This window comes from Leptonotus elevatus, chromosome 15, assembly GCF_054856555.1.
Source record: "Leptonotus elevatus isolate MCC_2025b chromosome 15, RoL_Lele_1.0, whole genome shotgun sequence".
NCBI lineage: Eukaryota > Metazoa > Chordata > Actinopteri > Syngnathiformes > Syngnathidae > Leptonotus > Leptonotus elevatus.
This window is the reverse complement of record NC_141253.1, coordinates 7,886,681-7,906,873: the sequence shown is the minus strand read 5'-3', so window position 1 is coordinate 7,906,873 and position 20,193 is coordinate 7,886,681. Positions and strand designations below refer to the sequence as shown.

General features: G+C 37.2%; 1 protein-coding gene across 1 annotated transcript in view; it reads right to left on the bottom strand.

Moving 5' to 3' along the window:
• Positions 1 to 20,193, bottom strand: part of epha5 (EPH receptor A5) — a 74,563-nt gene that overhangs the window by 12,130 nt on the left and 42,240 nt on the right. The window contains exons 6-17 of the mRNA XM_086097552.1: positions 18,923 to 19,047; positions 18,272 to 18,361; positions 17,043 to 17,112; positions 16,754 to 16,856; positions 13,054 to 13,121; positions 11,053 to 11,178; positions 10,337 to 10,522; positions 10,178 to 10,239; positions 8,971 to 9,038; positions 8,724 to 8,865; positions 4,843 to 4,992; positions 68 to 261 (exon numbers count right to left, since the gene is read on the bottom strand). Coding sequence (XP_085953678.1) covers positions 68 to 261; positions 4,843 to 4,992; positions 8,724 to 8,865; positions 8,971 to 9,038; positions 10,178 to 10,239; positions 10,337 to 10,522; positions 11,053 to 11,178; positions 13,054 to 13,121; positions 16,754 to 16,856; positions 17,043 to 17,112; positions 18,272 to 18,361; positions 18,923 to 19,047 — 1,384 coding nt within the window. The remainder of the gene's footprint in view (positions 1 to 67; positions 262 to 4,842; positions 4,993 to 8,723; positions 8,866 to 8,970; positions 9,039 to 10,177; positions 10,240 to 10,336; positions 10,523 to 11,052; positions 11,179 to 13,053; positions 13,122 to 16,753; positions 16,857 to 17,042; positions 17,113 to 18,271; positions 18,362 to 18,922; positions 19,048 to 20,193) is intronic.

Here is a 20,193-nt window from a genome sequence, read left to right as displayed (position 1 = left end):
ATTAGCATTTACTACTTTAGTATATGTATGTACACTATGTATGTATGTTATGCGGGGGAGTTCTCACCTGTGCGAAGAGTTGACCAGATTTTTCAGCGAGCAGGGGTTGCGAATGAGTTTGTCTAGTAGACATACGATCTCATCAAACTTGGGTCGGTTGCTGCGTTCTCGCTGCCAGCAGTCCATCATGAGGTGGTAGAGAGCCTCGGGGCAATCCATTGGACCTGGTAACCTATAGCTCTCTTCGACTGCTTTTATGACCTGCAGAACGGCAATTGAGTGTGGGGGGTGGGGGGGGTGGGGGTGGGGTGGTGGGGGGGTGTGGTTAGCTGTTGCCGAGTAAAGGATGCCAACACCCGAGTGAGGACAATTCCTTTATCTTAAAATACAGAAATGTTGTGTGATGAATTGAAATGGGGACAGCCCGAATGATTGGATATGTGAATGTAATGTTCTATCGCAGTGGTCCACAAGCACCGGTTTCGCGACCCAGTTAACAAAGTACTTGGTACTACTTGAACAGATCAAAATATATATATAATTCTAATGAGCATCATATCAAATTGTTAAACAATCAGTCAGTAAAACCCATCTAAGGGAGTGTATCAACACCTTTTGTCCTAGCAAGTTACAAACTTAACCCTTGCAGGTTAGCTTAGCGCTAGCTAGCTTAATACAACAGAACACGGATGGATTTCAAACTTTACCAAAACCGAAAAAAACAAACTTTTATAAGTTATTTAAACCAGAGGTCCCCAACCACTGCGCTGCGGACCGGTACCGGGCCATGGGCCACTTTGGACCGGGCCGCACAGTAGAAAGAATAAAAAACTTACTATACTTCCGGTTAATTAATTAGCAGAGGCTTAAAAATATTTCATTTTGAAAAGTGACTGGATTCTCTCTGTTTACGACTACGTTACAGCTACAGGTGATTCCCACGCATGATGGGGTCTGCGGCGAGCGGCTCTTAATTTAGCGTTATGGACTTTATATTTGTTCTGTGGTTCCTTGTTATGTCGGCGCATTTCAGGAGGGCGCTGCTAATATTGTTACATAAAAATGTGGCTTCACATTTATTGTTGCATCTACAAAATGCCACCGTTTTTGTGTTGCTCGTATCATTCATAAGCATTAACCATGGTGACCTCACCATTAAAGCGTCGTTATTACCCTTGTTATGGTGTTTGTGCTGCTAGTACAGGTACATAAAAATATATTGTTGTTGTAGCCTTTTATTAATCAGCCCACCGGCAACCCACCGGTATGAACCGGTCCGCTGATTTAAACTAAAAATGAAAACCTTTCCGTATAGGTTGAAATGGCTGCGGTTGATATGGTCTTGGTACATTCCCGCTATGTTTTCAAAAATGTGAATATGAGGCCTGGAGATCGACTTTTGTAGAGTACATTTCACTCTGAAAATACTCTCTTTGGTTTATTTTGGTTCTATTTTGGTCTCTTTTTTGGAAAGTAGCAAACAGTAGGAGTGGCGTAGCTCAGGTGATAGAATGGTCGTCTACCAAGCTCAAGGTCGTCAGTTCGTCTGTTCGTCACATTTAAAAAAATAAAAATAAACTAATAAAACGTACTCACAAAATTTCCTACTAAAATTTAATTAGAATTTCTAAGTGAAATAAAAAAGTACTTTGAGTAAAATGTACTCGGAATTTTTTACTCTCTTCCAAACTTTACTCTCTCTTTAGAGTAAAAATGTACTGAGTAGTAAACCATTTGAACAGATTCAAAATTCAGTGGATAAACGGCAAAGGAACAGCAAGCTTAGATTTGGGGTACGAGTCTATGCTCTAGTATACAGTATACAACTCAAAAGTAATGCAAAAGGTCATTTACATGTCTCATTACAATCCAGTCTGCATAAAATAAAAAACGTAACCCCTGTGAGAACAGACTCGATGGAATAAAAAGTAAGTTGGGTGCTTCAACGGAGCAACACTTCATAAACGCATCATCTATTGGCCACACTACACAGCCCGGTTAATCATTTGTGCAAGATGCAGCTGCGAATCAAAGGAATAAATATTGGCTCGCCGAGTTTGACTCCGCAGTGGAGCGCAGGAGGTCTCAGCCTTCTTCTGCTCGTCCAAAGACACTGGAGGGAATTGGGCTGCTGAGTTCATGACAGCTTCTACTTGTGTCAAATTACCCCCCACCCCACCCCACTAAAAAAAGGGGGGAAGAAACGCAATTGCACTCAAACACACGCGCGTGGGAGTGTGCGGTGAGAAGGCCAGCGTGCCAAGAGGCAGAAGAAGTACTACAACAAAGCTGAGTGGCAGGGAGGGAGAGATCAGAGAAGAAGAAAAAAAGCAAGAAAGGATGCAGACGGCTTGTTTTGATAGACAAAAACAGGACGGGAGAAAGAGTGAGGGAGAGGGTGAGAAATAGGAAACAGAAGGAGAGGGCTTACGGAAAGAGGGTGGAAGAAGCTGCAATTTCTCGTGCAGATCTGAGAAAATCCAGCATAACGCTTTCAATTAAACATCAAACGTCTTCTCCTTTGCTGCCCTCCTCTCATCCTTCCCCTCTCTCCGCTTCTCGGAGACAGACGGCCTCATAAGCAAAAAAGGAGGTGGGAGGGGGCCTGAAGCAGGGGATGAGGAGGTCACCGCAGGGCTGCGTGCGCACGTGGCCGTCTGCGTGTGGTGGGAGCGCACGTGTGGGGTGTCTGCTTCCCACCAACTCATCACTACGCCACGCCATTGAAGATTTTTCCCTCTAGGATGACTTCTGGGTCGTTCGCTGTGGCTCTTTCTCCTCGCTCGCAAATGATTGAAGTCGCCGCCGCTCCGCAGCCACTTGAAAATGTCATGTCATTTGCTCCGACGTGGCGGCTAAAATAAAATGGAAGCTTTACGGGGCAAGTAAGTGTAAAAAAAAGTGTGTGATATTCCCTCCCACGAGGTTCTGCTTACCTCTGCAAGTTTGCGTTCGTTCACGCGCTTCACTCCTTTTTTCCACGCTTGCTAGAATATCGCGTCTCGTGTTTCCATTAAAGCCATTCATTCTCATTGTCAACACTTTGCAGTAATAGATTGACAAAAATTGGTTCTGACACTTCCCTCACACAAAGGAACCCCCATTCATCCACTGGAAAGGAAATTCTTGAATTTCGCCTACACGTCTCGTTCTTCTCCCTTAGCCTTTGTTGTGCGGAATTTGCACATGGGAACAATGCATTCAACGGCGTCCTATTGTCTACCTGAATTGTCAGCAAATATCGCATGAAAATACTGAGGACAAATCTGTGTGTGGTGTAGGTAATATCTCATACTCGATCTTAAAAACATGGAAAAAGCTCCCAATGCAGAATCCAACTCATAATACAGGTTTTCATAAAAGTTGACTTGAAAATAGCTTGACTTGAACTCATTCACTCCCATTGACGGCTATAGACGTCAAAAATTCATTTGAACTATTTCTATTAGTTTACCTCTTTTTTTTTCACTTTTGTTAACAAGAGTATGAAAACCTAGGGGGAAAAAATATTGTACATTTAGAACAGATATAAAATGTGTGATTAATCGTGAGTTAACTAGTGAAGTCATGCGATTAATTACAATTAAAAATTGTAATCGCCTGACGCCCCTAATTTTTTTTATAATCTTTTCTTTTTTAAATTGTGTCAGGCGATTAATTTTTTTAGTGTAATTAATCGCATGACTTCAGTAGTTAACTCACGATGAATCAAATTGTTTTATATCTGTTCAAAATGTACACCATTTTTTTCTAGGTTTTCATCCACCTGTTAACAAAAGTGGAAAAATTTGTAAACTAATAGAAATAGTTCAAATTAATTTTTGACGTCTATAGCCGTCAATGGTAGTGAATGAGTTCATATGGGTTCCTAAAATAAGATTACGATTTCTGTAAAAAAAAAAATAAAAAATGCAGTGGTGAATTAAAAAAAGTATTTATTATTAAATGCATACAAAAATCCAAATAAAATAAAAAACAAAACACCCATAATGCTGTTTTTAAATTATGTTAACGTAAAATATTTTTTGAGGAGAAAAAAATTCCAAATAAAAATATGTGGCATAACACAAGTACCTTTTTATCCCTACTTAAACCACCCTACTTGAATGTTACAAAAAAAAAGAAAAAAAAAAGTTGCATCTACATGTCTGCTTCTTGGGTCACACTTATGGACAAATTTTAGAAATTTTTTAGGGGACGTATGTACAAAACTTTTTTGAATGGTAAATGCGTTGCAAATACATTTAATCATACTTAAATACGTTCAAATGTACTTGTAGGCTAAATGGAGAAAAAAAAATCCCCCTTAATTCCACGGGGTTGGCTTGCGTAATGCGAGCTTAAAAAAATTAAAACATTTTAGCATCTGGAATACATTATTTCAATAAGTTAAAAAATTAGGAAGTAAAAATTGTTTATTCGAACATTGTTTATTCATATCTTTTATGATTATTATTATGTCTGCAGTGCATGATTTCCGTTATTTTTTCCCCATAATGTCACTGATAGATGCTACGTTTTAGCATTTAGCTTACAAGTACATTTGAACGTACTTGCAAATATGTTCAAACGTATTCATGAGGTATTTCAAATACATACGAAAGTATTTGCAAATACATATTTGCCAGACAAAAATGTTTGCTCCACATTGGCAGATCAACGCTTCCTTTGAAAATAAATGGATGAAAAAATAAAATATAAGATAAAAAAATCTGACAGCCTAAAACTGCTTATGGAGCAACCTGACTTTGCAGCTCAACATCATGGGTGAGTGGGGGTTAAAAAAAGCTGCTGATTGGAATCCATCATCCAAGCAGAACAACCAAACATGATGACACTTACATCTTGATTGGACATCTCCCAGTAGGGCCGCTCTCCATACGACATCACTTCCCACATGACTATGCCGTAACTCCACACGTCGCTGGCTGAGGTGAACTTCCTGAATGCGATCGCCTCGGGAGCTGTCCAGCGAATCGGAATCTTCCCGCCCTGTGAAACCAGAATAATAAGTGGGACATATAATTATATTAGCTGGATTCTCATGGCTCTAATATAAATACACCAAAAGTGCAAATTGATATTCATTTGTTCTACTACTTTTTTCATTGCGAACTGTTCAAAACTTTGGAGGACCAAAACTTCCAAAATTTAAAATAAATAAATGACTAAATAAATAAATAAATGACTAAAAGAGAAGAAAAAAACGGATACAAAAAAATATAATTCAAAAATTAAATAAAAAATACACATAAATGGAAATAAAAACAACTATATATATATATATATATATATATATATATATATATATATATATATATATATATATATATATATATATATATATATATATATATATATATATATATATATATATATATATATATATATACATAAATAAATAAATATAAGTAAAAAAATAAACAAATAAAAATAAATGTTGAAATAAATACACAAATAAATATATAAATACAATTAAATATCAATCGATCAATAAAAATGCTCTGCTCTCACATTTATTTATCTCATGCGGCAGATGCTGTGCCAGGACGAAATGTTATTCAAATGAGGGGGCGGTCCTAAGCGTGTCTTGGATTGGGCTCCGCCCAAAATATATATATTTTGTTGTTTTTATTTCCATTTTAATTTTGTTCTGTTTTCATTTTCAGTTTCATTTATCTATTTATTTATTCATTTATTCATTTTGAATTTTGGCAGTTTTGGTCCTCCATACATAACCTCGAAACGTTGTATGTCAAGACCGTCATAAATCAAAGACCCCAATCCAGAACTGACTTGACAACCCACTGTTATACTAATGAATACTAATTTAGGAACACGGATAACAAGGTTGATATTATTTTACAAATAGCCAGATGCTGTGTGTTTGTGTGTGTGTGTGAGTTCATTATCGAGCTTTCATTGCTAAGATAGAACATTTCCCGAGATGACTGCTGAGGCAAATGTGCTTTCAGTCAATGAGAAGTGAAATTAGCTTGATGCAGCATTGATGAACACAGCAGCGGGATATCTCCGGGTCTGATTATCTGAAGGGTGGGGGATGATGTTACTCATGCTGTTCCCGTCAGAGGCGAGGAAGTGCCAGAGAGTGCGAACGAGTTGAGAGCAAGACGCGCAGCCTGCCGGGGAGAGGTGAGTGACGGGATATTTGGCGCTAAGGCAGCAAGGCTCAGTGCTAATTGAGTGTTGGAGAGGCCGACGCAAGTACTAATTGGCCCTCGGTCTGCAGGAAGCTGGAGATTCCTCTGAAAGGATGTCTCTCAGTCACAAAGCTCACAAAAGAATGTCACTGCTGTGTGGCCATTCACAGTGTGTATTTGACTGCCTGACATCACACACGTCATTATTCCGCTAACGCACTACCTCGAAGGTGAAACGCAATCTGTTCTGCTGGCGCATCTCTCAGCTACTTTTCCCACAGGTACTAATGGAAATCTGTTTCAGAGTCCAATTGTTGTCATTAGAAAAAGTGAAGAGGCAAGGTCTCTCTCTGGAGTGCCTGTCCACCGGGCGACAACAAGTCACAACAAATGGGGTAATTGCAGCAAGACAAGAAATTGGGGGGAAATTGTCCTTATATATATAATTTTATTTTTATTATATTTTTATTTATTTTTTTTATCTTTGGGGTATTTTTGACAAAACATCTTACATATGTGAAAAAAACACCGGCTGGGGAACTGTTCTAATTTTTTATTTAAAAAAATCTGAAAATAACCATTTTACCAATAGCCATTTTCACTGAAAGAATCCCCTTCAGCTGTTTTACTGGATTTTGACTGATTTTGCAAGGTCCACAGAATATTGTGTTCTATTGCTATAAAAACATTACAGTCCCTTCTTTCACTTTTTTTTCACTTTCTTTACCCAAGTATATTTGTATTTGTTTTGCAGCAATTAGCATTAAAATATAGCTAAGTATCATCATTATTCACAAACCTGTTGAAAACACTGAGAAAAAGAGCTTGTTGCAACATGGCCCTGGCTGATCTCTTATACTCTGCTGACACCTTCTGGAGTTTTTTACCCTCTACCTTTGCTTTAAGCGACCTCTTCATGTCAGAAGCTGTATCAAAGCCTTCTGTATACTCTAGCATAAAATATATAAAAAGCGTATAAATAGGTCTTTGGGACACTTAAGACATTTAAAATTGAATGTATTTATACATTTTTGGGAGCAAATTAGTTAAGCAACTATTTAGCATTCGTTACTGTCATAATTGTAACAAATTAACCACAGTCAATAGTAAATTACATACACTCTCGTGTATAATACGGCCTCGGAAAATCACCCTAAAAAAGCAATTTTTTTTAATCTCTGTGTATATAATACGGTCCCTGATTTGCAGGTATACTTTAGTGAATACAGTCATATGAATGAATAAAGATTCATAACATACTAATTATGTGTAAATACTTTTAAAACTCTGCTCTTTCCCCAAACCTGTGATTAAGGTATTTTAAAGTACAGTATTTTAAAATCGTGTTTTTGGAAATAACTGTACACTCTTTTTATTAATTTTAGTTTTTCTTTACTTTGCTTTAAAATCTGTGTACCTCTAACTGCTTTTAAATGCTGCACTTTTAATTACACTATGTGAAATATATTGAGTTACATTTTGTGGATTCATAAATCAATTATTCTAATTTTGTTTTTGTTATTATTATTATTATTATTGTTATTACTACTACTATTATTATTATTTTTTTTTTTACAAACACTATTTATCATCTAGGTTTGGTAAATATTGAAACAACATTTAAAAAAAAATCCTTCAATTTGTTTTTTTGTTTTGTTTTTGTGTGTGCATTTTTTTGCAGTAATGTCGAGTAGGTGAAAAAATGTAATGTGAAAGTAATTTGTGTTGCCGATTTCTATGCATTTATTTAAATACGGACGTTTTTGAATGTAAATCTGCCTTATCATAGCCATAGGCTAATTTCCATCTGTAGTCCCTTGGCAGGTTGATGTAACATTTCAAGTATGAATACAAATAAGATGTGCCGTTATCTGCATCATATTTTTAATATTCAGCACAACTGTCACGCTGGTGTCAAGTACGAGAACTAGAAAATAGGACTGCTTGATAACCACTTTTTTTCAGACCAACACCAGTACGAGTACTCTTGAATACCAAGTACCAGTATCGCTAGCACTTTATGATACATAAAATCCCCCCGCAAAAATACAATGACAGACCGTTTTCTTTAAAATAGCATGAAATGAATGACAATTTTAAAATCTTCTCATTTCGAATTTCTAATTCCTGATTGTAAAACGGCCACAAGACCAGTATCGTCATACCAATACCTTGAAATAAGGCCGGGTATTGAATGCCCGGTACCGATACCTGGTAGGAAATATTCACTAATATTGAAAGTTTAGAGCAATTAAGCAATATAAGGTGTACAGTAGTGCAGTGGTACTGATTAACAACAACTGTGTAAAAACTTTAGAGGTTTCACTTTATCATCTGGTTGCCCCAAGTTTTCATTTCCTCATTCAACTGCAGACAATGTCCATCTTTCAGCCTTTCATTGCTCTGATGTATATGTGTTTTATTATTTATTGTAAACGGAGTACTTGGTCAACTTTTTAAATGTCACCTTGGGCTCTAGGACAAGCAATTTCTTTTTATGTGAAAATGAAAACAAACTGCCAGATGCAAGCCTGCTGCCCAAATCAAAATGCACAGCCTTACCCGTGTGGTGTAAGCAGCCTCAGGGTCGTCCTCCAGAACGCGCGACAGGCCAAAATCAGACACTTTGCACACAAGGTTGCTGTTGACCAGGATGTTGCGAGCCGCCAGATCGCGGTGGACGTAGCCCATGTCAGACAAGTACCTGCATTCATTAGTGGAAAGGAGAGAACTGGGTTTTAGAACCTAAAAAGTGATGGGGATTTATTTTGGGTGTACAATTGTGTGTCTGATGGGCATGTGTTTGTACCTCATGCCAGATGCAATGCCACGTAGCATACCAACCAGCTGGATAACAGTGAATTGACCGTCATTTTTCTGGAAGTGAACAAAAGAAAATTAATGCCCTTCCTACCAGACTCAGCTTCCAAAAAAGAGCAGAAAAATAGAATCCATTAAAAATATGGCAGATTTCACTGCAAAACTGTGACCCTTGTAACAGTCCAGTCTGTGTTTCCATCACTGTTATGGCTAAAACATCTACAGTATAACATTCCACTTACAAATTAAATTAGATGTTAAGCCTGATGTACGGGTTCGAGCATCGCTTACTGCATTGTCAAAATGGTGCAACAACTAATCCGGAAGCCCATCCAGACCCTGGCAGTGTCATTTATATTGTCCTCAGTACAGCAGCCATCCATGTAATTACTTGACAGGCTTTACCGAGCTGCTCTGCCTGCTGCTCTGCCTCCCTTTGGCACTCAGGACCGTCCTGCAAGCACTTTCTACCGTCTTGCATCTCACAATTTTTTTAAATAAATACATATATAAATATATATATAAATATAAACATACATAAATAATTAAAAGTAAAAAAAATAAAAATAAATAAACGAGATTCAAAAAATAAAAATACATAAAAATAAATGTTGAAATAAATACAAAAATAAATATATAAATAAAATTAAATATCAATCAGTCAATAAACACAGTATATATGTACTCATTTATTTATAGATTTTTTTTAAGGATCACACCTCAACTGCCTCGATTGAACGAGGTGCCATTGGAACCGCTGAAAAGCTTGAAGTACCGCGCGGCGAGAACATCCACGCGTGAATGTGAGGTCTGAATTGAACATGATTCCAGTTCGCAGTCGTGCCAATCATGTGAAGTATGTTTTGCACCAAGTAGGTACATTTCGCTTTGAATGTCTGAAGTTAATGAGGCATTTAGCTGGAATAATATAAGCTAATTGGGTGTATTGTCATTCCGTGTCGATCCGCTTTGCCAACAACTGTGGTGCAGCAGTCAACAAAAATCCTCAAAATGTCTTTAAACATTCAGAGGAGTAAACACTTTCCAGTTTGGCAACGACTATCCATTCATCCCCATTGCCTATATTTAGCACCATATTTACCACAGCCTAATTTCTTTATTATGATCTACTATACTATATGATATACTATATACTATATTCTCTTCCTTTATTTTACAAACATCGTTTTTCCTACCTTGAGGAATGTGTCCAGTGAACCATTCTCCATGTATTCAGTGATGATCATCACTGGTTTGCCTGAAAAGGACAAAAAAAACAACCAACCAACTCGTTATCACATTTATAATTCATGAATTATGAAAGCTATTCGTATAAGTTATTCGAAGACACTCACTCTTGGTGACGACGCCCTCCAGGCGAATGATGTTCGGATGGTTAAACTGCCCCATGATGGAGGCCTCCCACAGGAAGTCCCGTCTCTGATGCTCCGTGTATCCTGCTTTCAACGTCTTGATGGCGACCTGCATCTCCCTTTTCCCTGGCAACCTTAGTGGTCCGCTGCAAACCTCGCCAAACTCCCCTGAGGCAAACAGACAGAAATTGCGCGGCAATGCTGAAAAAGCTGAATGCGAAGATTTGAATGCATGTGTTTATGAAATAAATTGGAAGATAAATTACTCAAATGTGGTCCAAGCAGGGGTTGAACCCAGGTACTCCGTGGCGGAAGGAAATTGCTCTAAACACTGGGCTAACTTGACTTGTTCAAAATTTTGGCTAATGGTGTTGTTTTTTTTTTTGTCAAAGTGTCATCTGATGTAAGTAATGTGAAATCAGACGATATATAACCCGGGAGGCGTGAATTTTTGAAGTGCAAAAAAAAAAGTGTGGAGAGTAAAAATCACAATAACATGTGGGAATGCTGGCATTCTCACAATAAATTGATTTAGGAAAAATCATCATAGGCTTAATTACAGATTATTTGCATTAATGGTGTTCATAAATAAATAAATAAATTACTTTAGTCATTTTTATGTTCCTGATTTGATTTTGAATACTCATGGAATAGCTAAAGCAGTGTTGCACATTATGAAAATAGTGCATCCAACTTACCAGCGCCGATGATCCTTTCAATGGAGATGAATGACACGTCAATCTCTTGGGCAAATTCATGCACAGCTTGGTTAGGGTCTTCGTAGGTGAGGGGGTCAATGTAGGTACGCACTCCAGGGAACTTTACTGCAGGCACACGAGTAACATTAGAATGCAGACACAAACCCCCGGAGATTTGCAAATTCAGCAATTCGCTTACCAGTAATCTCACCTACTCGTCATTGTTTTGTGTAGAAAGTAACTAAATCTATTTACCAAAATGCCTTGCTCCTTCTCTAGCGTTATTTTAGCGGATGAGTCGCTAGCGTTAGCCACTAGCATGATAGCCTGCTGTCCTGACAGCGAACAGCCGCATACAAAATTCGCCAGGGTCGTTAACAGTTGATCAGCTGGTAATAGCAAGTTGATCCAAAATAAACTGTTATTTGCGATACATGTTTTTTTTTTTTAAAGACTACTAGTGAGTCAGAAAAATAAATAAATAATGGATCCAATTTATATAGCGCTTTTTTGGACACTCAAAGACGCTTCGCAATGGAGACATTATTTGTGTGCTCACGCATTTACACTCTGAAATGTAATAAGAGAATGAAGGAAAACAGCAAAATCATCAGTGTTAATTCAACACCTACAGAGTTGAATTTAACACTTCAAACGAGACTATAATTATCCATACTAAATACAATTAAAATACTTTTGAAAATGTAGAGTTAAAACTAACACCAATTCAACTCTGTAAAATAACACCTACTCTGGACATAATTTAACACTGGACATGTTAAAATTACACTTTAGGAGTTAAAATCAGCTCCCCAAAATTTAACACTCCAATTTTTTGCTGTGATAACTGACATTGTTGCAGGTGGTTTTGAAATCAAATTATCTGCACGGCATCTATATTTAAAGGAAATGTCGTAAGATTACTTTGACATGATATTAAAATATTTTCGGATGATAATTTAGGTTCACAGTATTTTCGGTTTAACCCTATAAAACCTGAACCATGAAATATATGAGAGACAATTCTGATTCTTTGTAAATAGAGTATTTATTGGTCCTTTTGAACAAACAAAACATTTTTTTTTTTTGAAAATCAACTTCAATATATGACTTTTAATTTGTGTCATATTTGATACATCCGGCCAGAATGCTTTAAATTCATTTATAATTGTCAAAAATATAATAATAAACAGACATATCAAACATAGTAGTATGTCCAAACATCAGAAAGAACATTTCCCACAATTAATAAGTACAGGTGTCTCTCGTTTCTCAATTGGGGCGATCTTGCAAGGTCGCTGGAAAAGCCATCAGATGGGTGATACTGCCCTCTAGTGGATTATCAGTTCAATGCATGTGTCATATACGTCAGAGTTTTAATTGGGAAAAAAAGATATACTCATGAACTAGATTGCTCAAAATGTCTTGTATTTAATACAATCCGTTTAGCTTTATAGGGTTAAACCATTATAACAAGAAATTTAGAACGGTGTTTATTATTCACTAATTTGTATTATTTCTAGCAAGTCTTGGTCCCTAACCCTTGTGAATAGCGAGGATTCGTTCACAATGCAACTATTGTCTTTCAGTGTGACAGCAACACAAACTGGCACCACGGTGCTTCTTACGAGCCGGCATGGCAGTCTCGGTCATCGCTAATTGCAACAGATGGGGTGCGGAGCACAATGCCAAAATGTTGCCAAATATATGAAGCTGTCAAGATGGATAAATGATCATCGCTATGTTTGGACTGGGCTAGTATGCCAACAATGAAAAGCCCTCTGGATCTTTGACTGTACTGTCACGCAGACACACATGGTCAGGCCTTCGGGGGTAAACTAACCCATCGCGACACGGCCACTGTTTGAACCCTCGACTGTAAACTGCTGATGACAAATTCTTTCACCCCCAATTACACGTACACCTTTTTTTTTTATTGGGCATAATTGTGGAGATAAACATTTTTTCTTTGATTAACGATGAAAGGCAATGTGGACTTACTGTGACCATTATGGAAGTGCATTTTTTCCTCTTCAGGATCTTGCTTTGCTTTGCTGTAGCCACACCGCCTAGGAAAGAGAAGGCATTATTATTGTTTAATGCATTTTCTTGTATTTATTCTTATCGTTCAGAAAGTGTCATTCAATATTTTTGTCAGAGAATTAAATGCAAAATAGACAGAAAGATGTGCATTATGTGGTCTAACATGCAGTTTGTTATAATTGTTAGGGTTTTCTTTGCAAATGTTACGTATCTTTTTTTCTTTCTTTGCATCCAAAAATTCTCCCAGGTGGGTTTGTGCCACTCCAAACAATTCCTCTATGTCAATATTTACACAGCCGAGCCATCAGATACAATCAGATAACCTCGATTAAACAAACAAGATTGATTTTGTATTTCATACGCACGCAGATGCATACGGTAGAAACTCAAATTATTATAATACCAACTAACTAGCTGTAATTGGATCCAATTAGGAAATGTATTATGCCTGCCAAAAATGTTCAACACGGACCAAGAACAGGAGCTTTGTAGCACCCTATAATGTAACAATTTCCTGAAAATGTCCTCAAATTAATGATTTTTCTGCCGCGTGTCTCGACACCATTCAGATATGTCAAGAAAGCTGAAACATACTCAACGTAACACACTAACTTCAAAATAAAGTTGACCAAATATACATTGACGGCAACGCAAATAGCCTTAGTAGACTTTTACTTTGAAGTTGGCTCACGTTGTGGCGTGATGACTAGCTTGCTTTCCCTTTTTAGACGTTTAGGATTACTATCGTAGTTTTGATTGACATTAAAGTTGCGACCAACATCAACACAACGCTATCCCGAACTCATATTCAATCGTTAATTTAGGACGCTAAGAAACCGCTAATTAACTGTATTGATACGGCAGAAGTCTCCGACTTAAGTGGCTACTAGCTAGCAACTAGCCGTTAGCATTACCAACGAATACCTGGCTGGTAGCTGTAAATGAGTTTGACAGCTGGTACCTGGCTTACTATAATTCTTTTTCAATATTCTGGACCAAGGCTACTAAAGGAAGGGAATGTGCCTTAAATTGCATTTTGAGGTCTTTTCATTATTAAAAAAAAAAAGAAGATAAATAGAACTTTGTCTTTATTTGATAAAACACTTTTGCCCTTTAAAAATGACATACATTCAACTCAAAATGTCAAATATAGCCGTTTAGATTTTAGGAACACAACTTTAAGCCATTAAATACCTTATTATTTTACACATGGATGATGCATAAAATAAGAATGTTTCTGCCTCAGATTGCACTTAAAGTTGTGTTCCTAAATCCTAAACGGCTATATTAGACATTTTGAATTGATTGTTTAAAAATGTAAACAGAAAAGGCGTTTAGCAAAATAAATGAAGACAAAGTACTATTTATCTCTTTTTCTTTTTTTGTGGCTGATTCGAAAAACGATCTGATCTGTGACTCAAAACCATGATCCGATCTGAACCATGACCGTATATATATATACATATATATATATACATATATATATATAATTGTTTTGGGTAAAAATATAAGTAATTCCAAAATATTTACACATGCAGCTCTCTCTCTCTCTCTCTCTCTCTCTCTCTCTCTCTCTCTCTCTCTCTCTCTCTCTCTCTCTCTCTCTCTCTCTCTCTCTCTCTCTCTCTCTCTCTCTATCTATCTCTATCTCTATCTCTATCTCTATCTCTATCTCTATCTCTATCTCTATCTCTATCTCTATCTCTCTCTCTCTCTCTCTCTCTGTAGAGCAGAGAAGACAAGAGGCTTTACATTGGCAGCTGGATATTCACTGTACACACCGTGTGTGTGTGTGTTGTGTCTGCCTGGGGGTTGTCTAGCTTTCCGGATCTGTTGAGTCAAGGGATTTGAGCGTGCCCACTGCCCAGTGGCCACTCGGCCTTCAGACTTCCTGTATGGGGATGTCGGTGTATGTGTATGCATGTTAACTCATGTGGACATGCATCGGTGCATACAAGTGTGTCTACACATGCGTGCCCAGTTTCTATGTCAACGGATGTGTGCTCGCAGTCTGGACAGTTAAGATGGGGAGGGGTGGCCCGCGGCGTACAGTAGATGGGCGCTGGATTGTGTGGCCCAAATTCAACAGTGATTTTTTTTTTCTGCTCTCCATTTTTTCCTCTTTGCCGCATATGCGCCATCCTTGAACACTTTCTATTCATTTTTTTTGTATCCACAACCAATTACTGTTTAATGATTGACACACTTTGATTATGCTGTATTGTTTAAATACTTGCTGTTTTTTTTTTTTTAGATTCCCATCATTTGTAGGTACTGCACATTGGGCGCTCTCCCAGACAGACACAACGCAGTGCCAGAAAACAGTAAGGATCAGCATTTTCTTGAACAAGGATCAATGATATTCATGAGTCCAAGCTCTGACAGTAAAGCATTGTGACCACAGCAGCTGCTCGACTTGACCTCCACAAAGGATGCGGCTGAGGGCTGCGGGTTGTATCTGTGATACTGATGGATGCGTCGGCTGCGCTGCGTACGCTCTTTACTGACCCTTTATATAAACAGCATAAGTTTAACACTCCTGATGTGAATCCCTGACTCATTTGCAATGAGATGAGGAATTCCTCATGAAGTGGTATCTGTGTCTGTGAACTGCACATACGCAACCTATGACTGCTGTCATACCCGTCACATTGTGACAAACAGGCTGTCAAAACAACGCCAAGCCACAAATGGGAGCTACTAAATTGACCTGAAGGTAATCAAAACATAGATCTGTGATTCCTATCCAACCGCATGAAGCTGAGCGACATCAATGTAGACCATGGCAGGGCAAATCCCTTGGGTATGGAGGACCAAAACTGCCGAAATTAAAAATAAATGAATGACTGATAAATAAATGAATAAAAGTAAAAAATTTAGTACAAAAATGATATACAAAAAAATAAATATAAATGGAAATAAAAACTAATATATACATATATATATATATATATATATATATATATATATATATATATATATATATATATATATATATATATATATATATATATATATATATATATATATATATATATATATATATATATATATATATATATATGTATATCTCCAAAAAATAAAAAAACGAGATTTAAAAATTATTATAATTATAATAAACAATAATAATTGAATAACATTTCAACCTGACAGAGCGTGTGCAGCATGAAATAAAAAAAAATGTAAGAGCAGAGCGTTTTTACTTATTGATTGATATTTAATTATATCTATTTATTCATTTTTGTATTTATTTCAAGAATTATTTTTATTTTTTTAATTTATTTTTTAAATTTATTTTTACTTTTATTTATTTATGGATATATATATATTTTGTTCCCATTTATATTCATTTTTGAATTATATTTTATATATCAGTTTTTATTTTCACTTCTATTCATTTATTTATTTTTTAATTTGGGCAGTTTTGGTCCTCCATATACTTGGGAAGCATTACTTTGCTTTACTTACCCGCTCGATCAACCAGTAGAACATACAGTATTAGGAACGCAAATGAATCGTTTTGAAAGTCGTCTTTCCTTTAGAATGGGTTACAGTGCGAAAAATAACATCAGACTGCTTGTCCCATTAATAATGTTCTCTGTAGGAGACAGTCCCAAGCATGTCCATTCAGACGACAACTTGATTTTAGTGGCCTTACCGTCCGCTTAGTAGAAATCCAGCCACCACTGCCAGGAGTACGAGCGCCAAAGTGATGGCGACTGCTACAATAGAAGCTTGGGCACGTTCGCTGGTCGCAGTTACTGCCAATGGAGCGAGATAAACACAGGACGAGATTTACAAACACATCTACTTGGACTGTGATACTGATACAGCTTTCAAAAAACAGAATGCAGTCAAGTGCAGGTGTGAGCTTTTTTGTACCGCCACGCTTGCCCACTCGCACTGCTTCTCTCACTCCCTCATCCAACATTTCTTTGTGAACTCACAGTAAGGGCTCGTCTGGAATTCAAAACGCCGGCTAAACGCGCCGTAGCCTGCAGATGTCCTGGCTCGCACCTGCAATACACAAGGTGGATGTATAAACATTGATTTATCTCAAGCAATAGATACTCTTAATACCGTATATGCATATAAATGACAGAAGTAGCTAACCCCTTGACGGCTGAATTTATTTTCAATAATTAAGGAAAAAATTGGGTCTGGTTTTTCTTTCAGGTCGATACTCATTTAAATTGAGAATGTTCATTTGAGCGTAGCACATAAAATAGTTATAAATCTAGGTACGATGCAAATTAGCGACAACAGGCATTTGTGGTTAAAAGTAAAAAAACATCTGTTACCATCTCTGGTACGGAGTTATTTTCAGGTGTTATAACTCTTATACTATACTGCTCTAAAATACCAAACTATACAAACACTTTCCAGCATTGCTTTATTTTTGCGAAACATTCAGTAAGGTTGCAAAGGTTTCCATTTTTGAAAACTTGTTGGGATGAAAATAAGACCAGCGACACAGTATTTGGTCCCACTCTAGAGTCAAATTTACTCTACAAAATGTACTGTGTAGTTTTCATGACTGGCTGACCATCAACCACTTGTATTTTATAGATTCTGGTTATATATATATCTATATGAGACCAGCAACCAAGCTGTACCAATAAAGTTTTGCATTTTACCACTACTTAATTCGCTAACCAATCGTGCTATGTCATTTGTGGTTTTAAAAAAGTGCCGCAAATGCGTTGTTTTCCATTGCAGTACATATGTCTATATATTTTTTTTCTCTTTTTTTCTCTTGCATGCATAACAATTAATTATGCGATAATGAAAATATTAATAAACATTATTTCAAAGAAAGTTGAACCTTGAGAAGAGATTATTTGTATTTCTATCATTTCTCATGGGGGAAATTAATATGAAGTGTGAACAAATTGATCAGCCTCCTGGAAGAGATTGTCCACCGTCACTTCCTATATTGAATTCTAATGAGAACGCGCTGACTAGAACCATTTCCAAAAATCTTTGGCTGACTTTATTGGTCCAGCACAATATTATATCTGAGGGGCCTTTTATTTGAGTTATACGTCACTTGGCATAAACTAAATCTTTGCAAGTGCTTGTTCGTCTCGCATATATTCCCTGATGTTTCTTTTCGGTGTCATCTCATTATCATTAATCAATATCTTTATGGATTTTCTAAGCCCGTGTGTCCGACCTGGAAGATGTAGACTGAAGAAGGTTTTAGGCTTTCCACCACCATCTCCGTCTCCCTGGATTTTATGATCGTGTAGCTTGAGTCCTGCTCCTGTTGGAAGAGAGAAAGAGTAAAGTGCACATTTCAGATATCTATCTTGTAAGACTTTTTTTTTTTTATTGCACTCCATGAGCTTTGTTTGAGTGTGTGTTACACCCGTGTGTAAGGATCCGTTTCCCAACTGTAACCTCATCGGGTTTAAACAAGGCTAAATGCCCACTCCATTAGCCAGAAACCATTAGCTAACCACTGACCACAAACCTAGCTTTTTTTTCCTCCTTCTCTCTCCCTCTCCGGTATACCTTTATGATGACCTTCCCAGAAAAGAATGCTTACAAGCATGAAAGGAAGGGACGAGGAAGGGCACAGGATCACTGAACTGAGCTGAAGCATTAAATTGATCTCTTTAACAATGTCCACCTTAAAAACAGCTTTGGGAAAGTGAACGCCGTTTTCACAAGGTGCCATTTAAGCAAAATGACGGCATTGCACACTCTGTAAAGAAAGCAACCGAGGCAAAGCAAATCAAGTCAACAGTGTGCCGAATTAAGTGCAACATCAATGCAAACACAATTGCTAGTTTTAATGAGAACATTAGCTTGATAGCATTACCTTCTGAAAATACTTGATCTCATATTCCAGGATGATGCCATTCGGTCGGTCCGGTTCTGCCCAGGAAAGCGTGATGCTGCTCTTGCCAGCATGACCTTTTCTCACCACACTCACCGGGGAAGGTGCTGCACACATACACGCACAATTAAAACCTGGCAACAACAGAGCTGACATCTGACAAGGATGTTTCATGGCACCTCATCCTTTAGTTACAAAAAAAATGTCACAAAAGGCTAAAATCGCTATTGTGTATTATAAGATCATTCCAACCAATTGTGCTCCATTACTATGAGTTATGTGTCCATTTGACTCATTTCATCCATCATGTGTCCCCAACACTTTTCGCTCCTTCGGGGGATGCGTGATTGTTTTCATTCCGCTGAGCCGTTCCAGCCAATGAGAGGATTTCTCGGCCAAGGCAGCTCAGCTACAATTTTGGCATTGAGATGCGTGAGTGCCTAATTAAACTATCCAGTTAAATCTTCAGCAATTCAGTCAATGCTGGCAGTGGAGAAGGCGAGTTGAACCGCGACTTTGTCAATCTGTCGCAGTGCTGAGGGAGCCGCAACACTGCAAAATATTATGAGCAATGTTAGCAGGCTACTTCCTGGTTCATGTATGGTGATGTAAGAAAATAGATAGTGGAATAGTTGAGAATCTGACCAAATAAAATAGAGAACGCAATTTCTGGGGAAAATGCGTGTGAAGGCTGAGAGAATGAAAAATTGTGAAATGATTTGGAATGATATCGAATGATATGAAATTATATACAAAGGCCTGGAATGCTGAAGTTGGAACGGTTTGAATTGGACCAAAAAATGTAGAAATTGGAGGGAAAAAAAATTGAAATTTTTATTTGAAAATTGCAGTAGGGATAAAGTTAAAGTCGGAACGGTTAGAATCACTCCAAAAAGAAAACAAAAATCATATTCTATGAATTTTTTGGGGTGGGTACTTTAATGGTTGTTGCTAAGTGAGAATTTTTGTTGTTGTTCCTAGAGTGAACTGAAAATGTGAAATTATTTAAATGGAAACAATTTGATTCTGTTAATTTGAACATGGTATTAATAGTGAATTTTTGGAGGATCACTTTTGAATTTTGTGAAAATTTTTAATTTTGGGAATGACAAAAATAGTAGCCCTGAATAGCATGAATTTGGGGAGTATGTTGCAGTTGGTAATGTGTGAATCAGTGTATAAATGTAGAAATAGGGATGAATAACGTAGAATAGTATATGAATTTGCGCCGAAAAAATTGTGAACATTAGAAA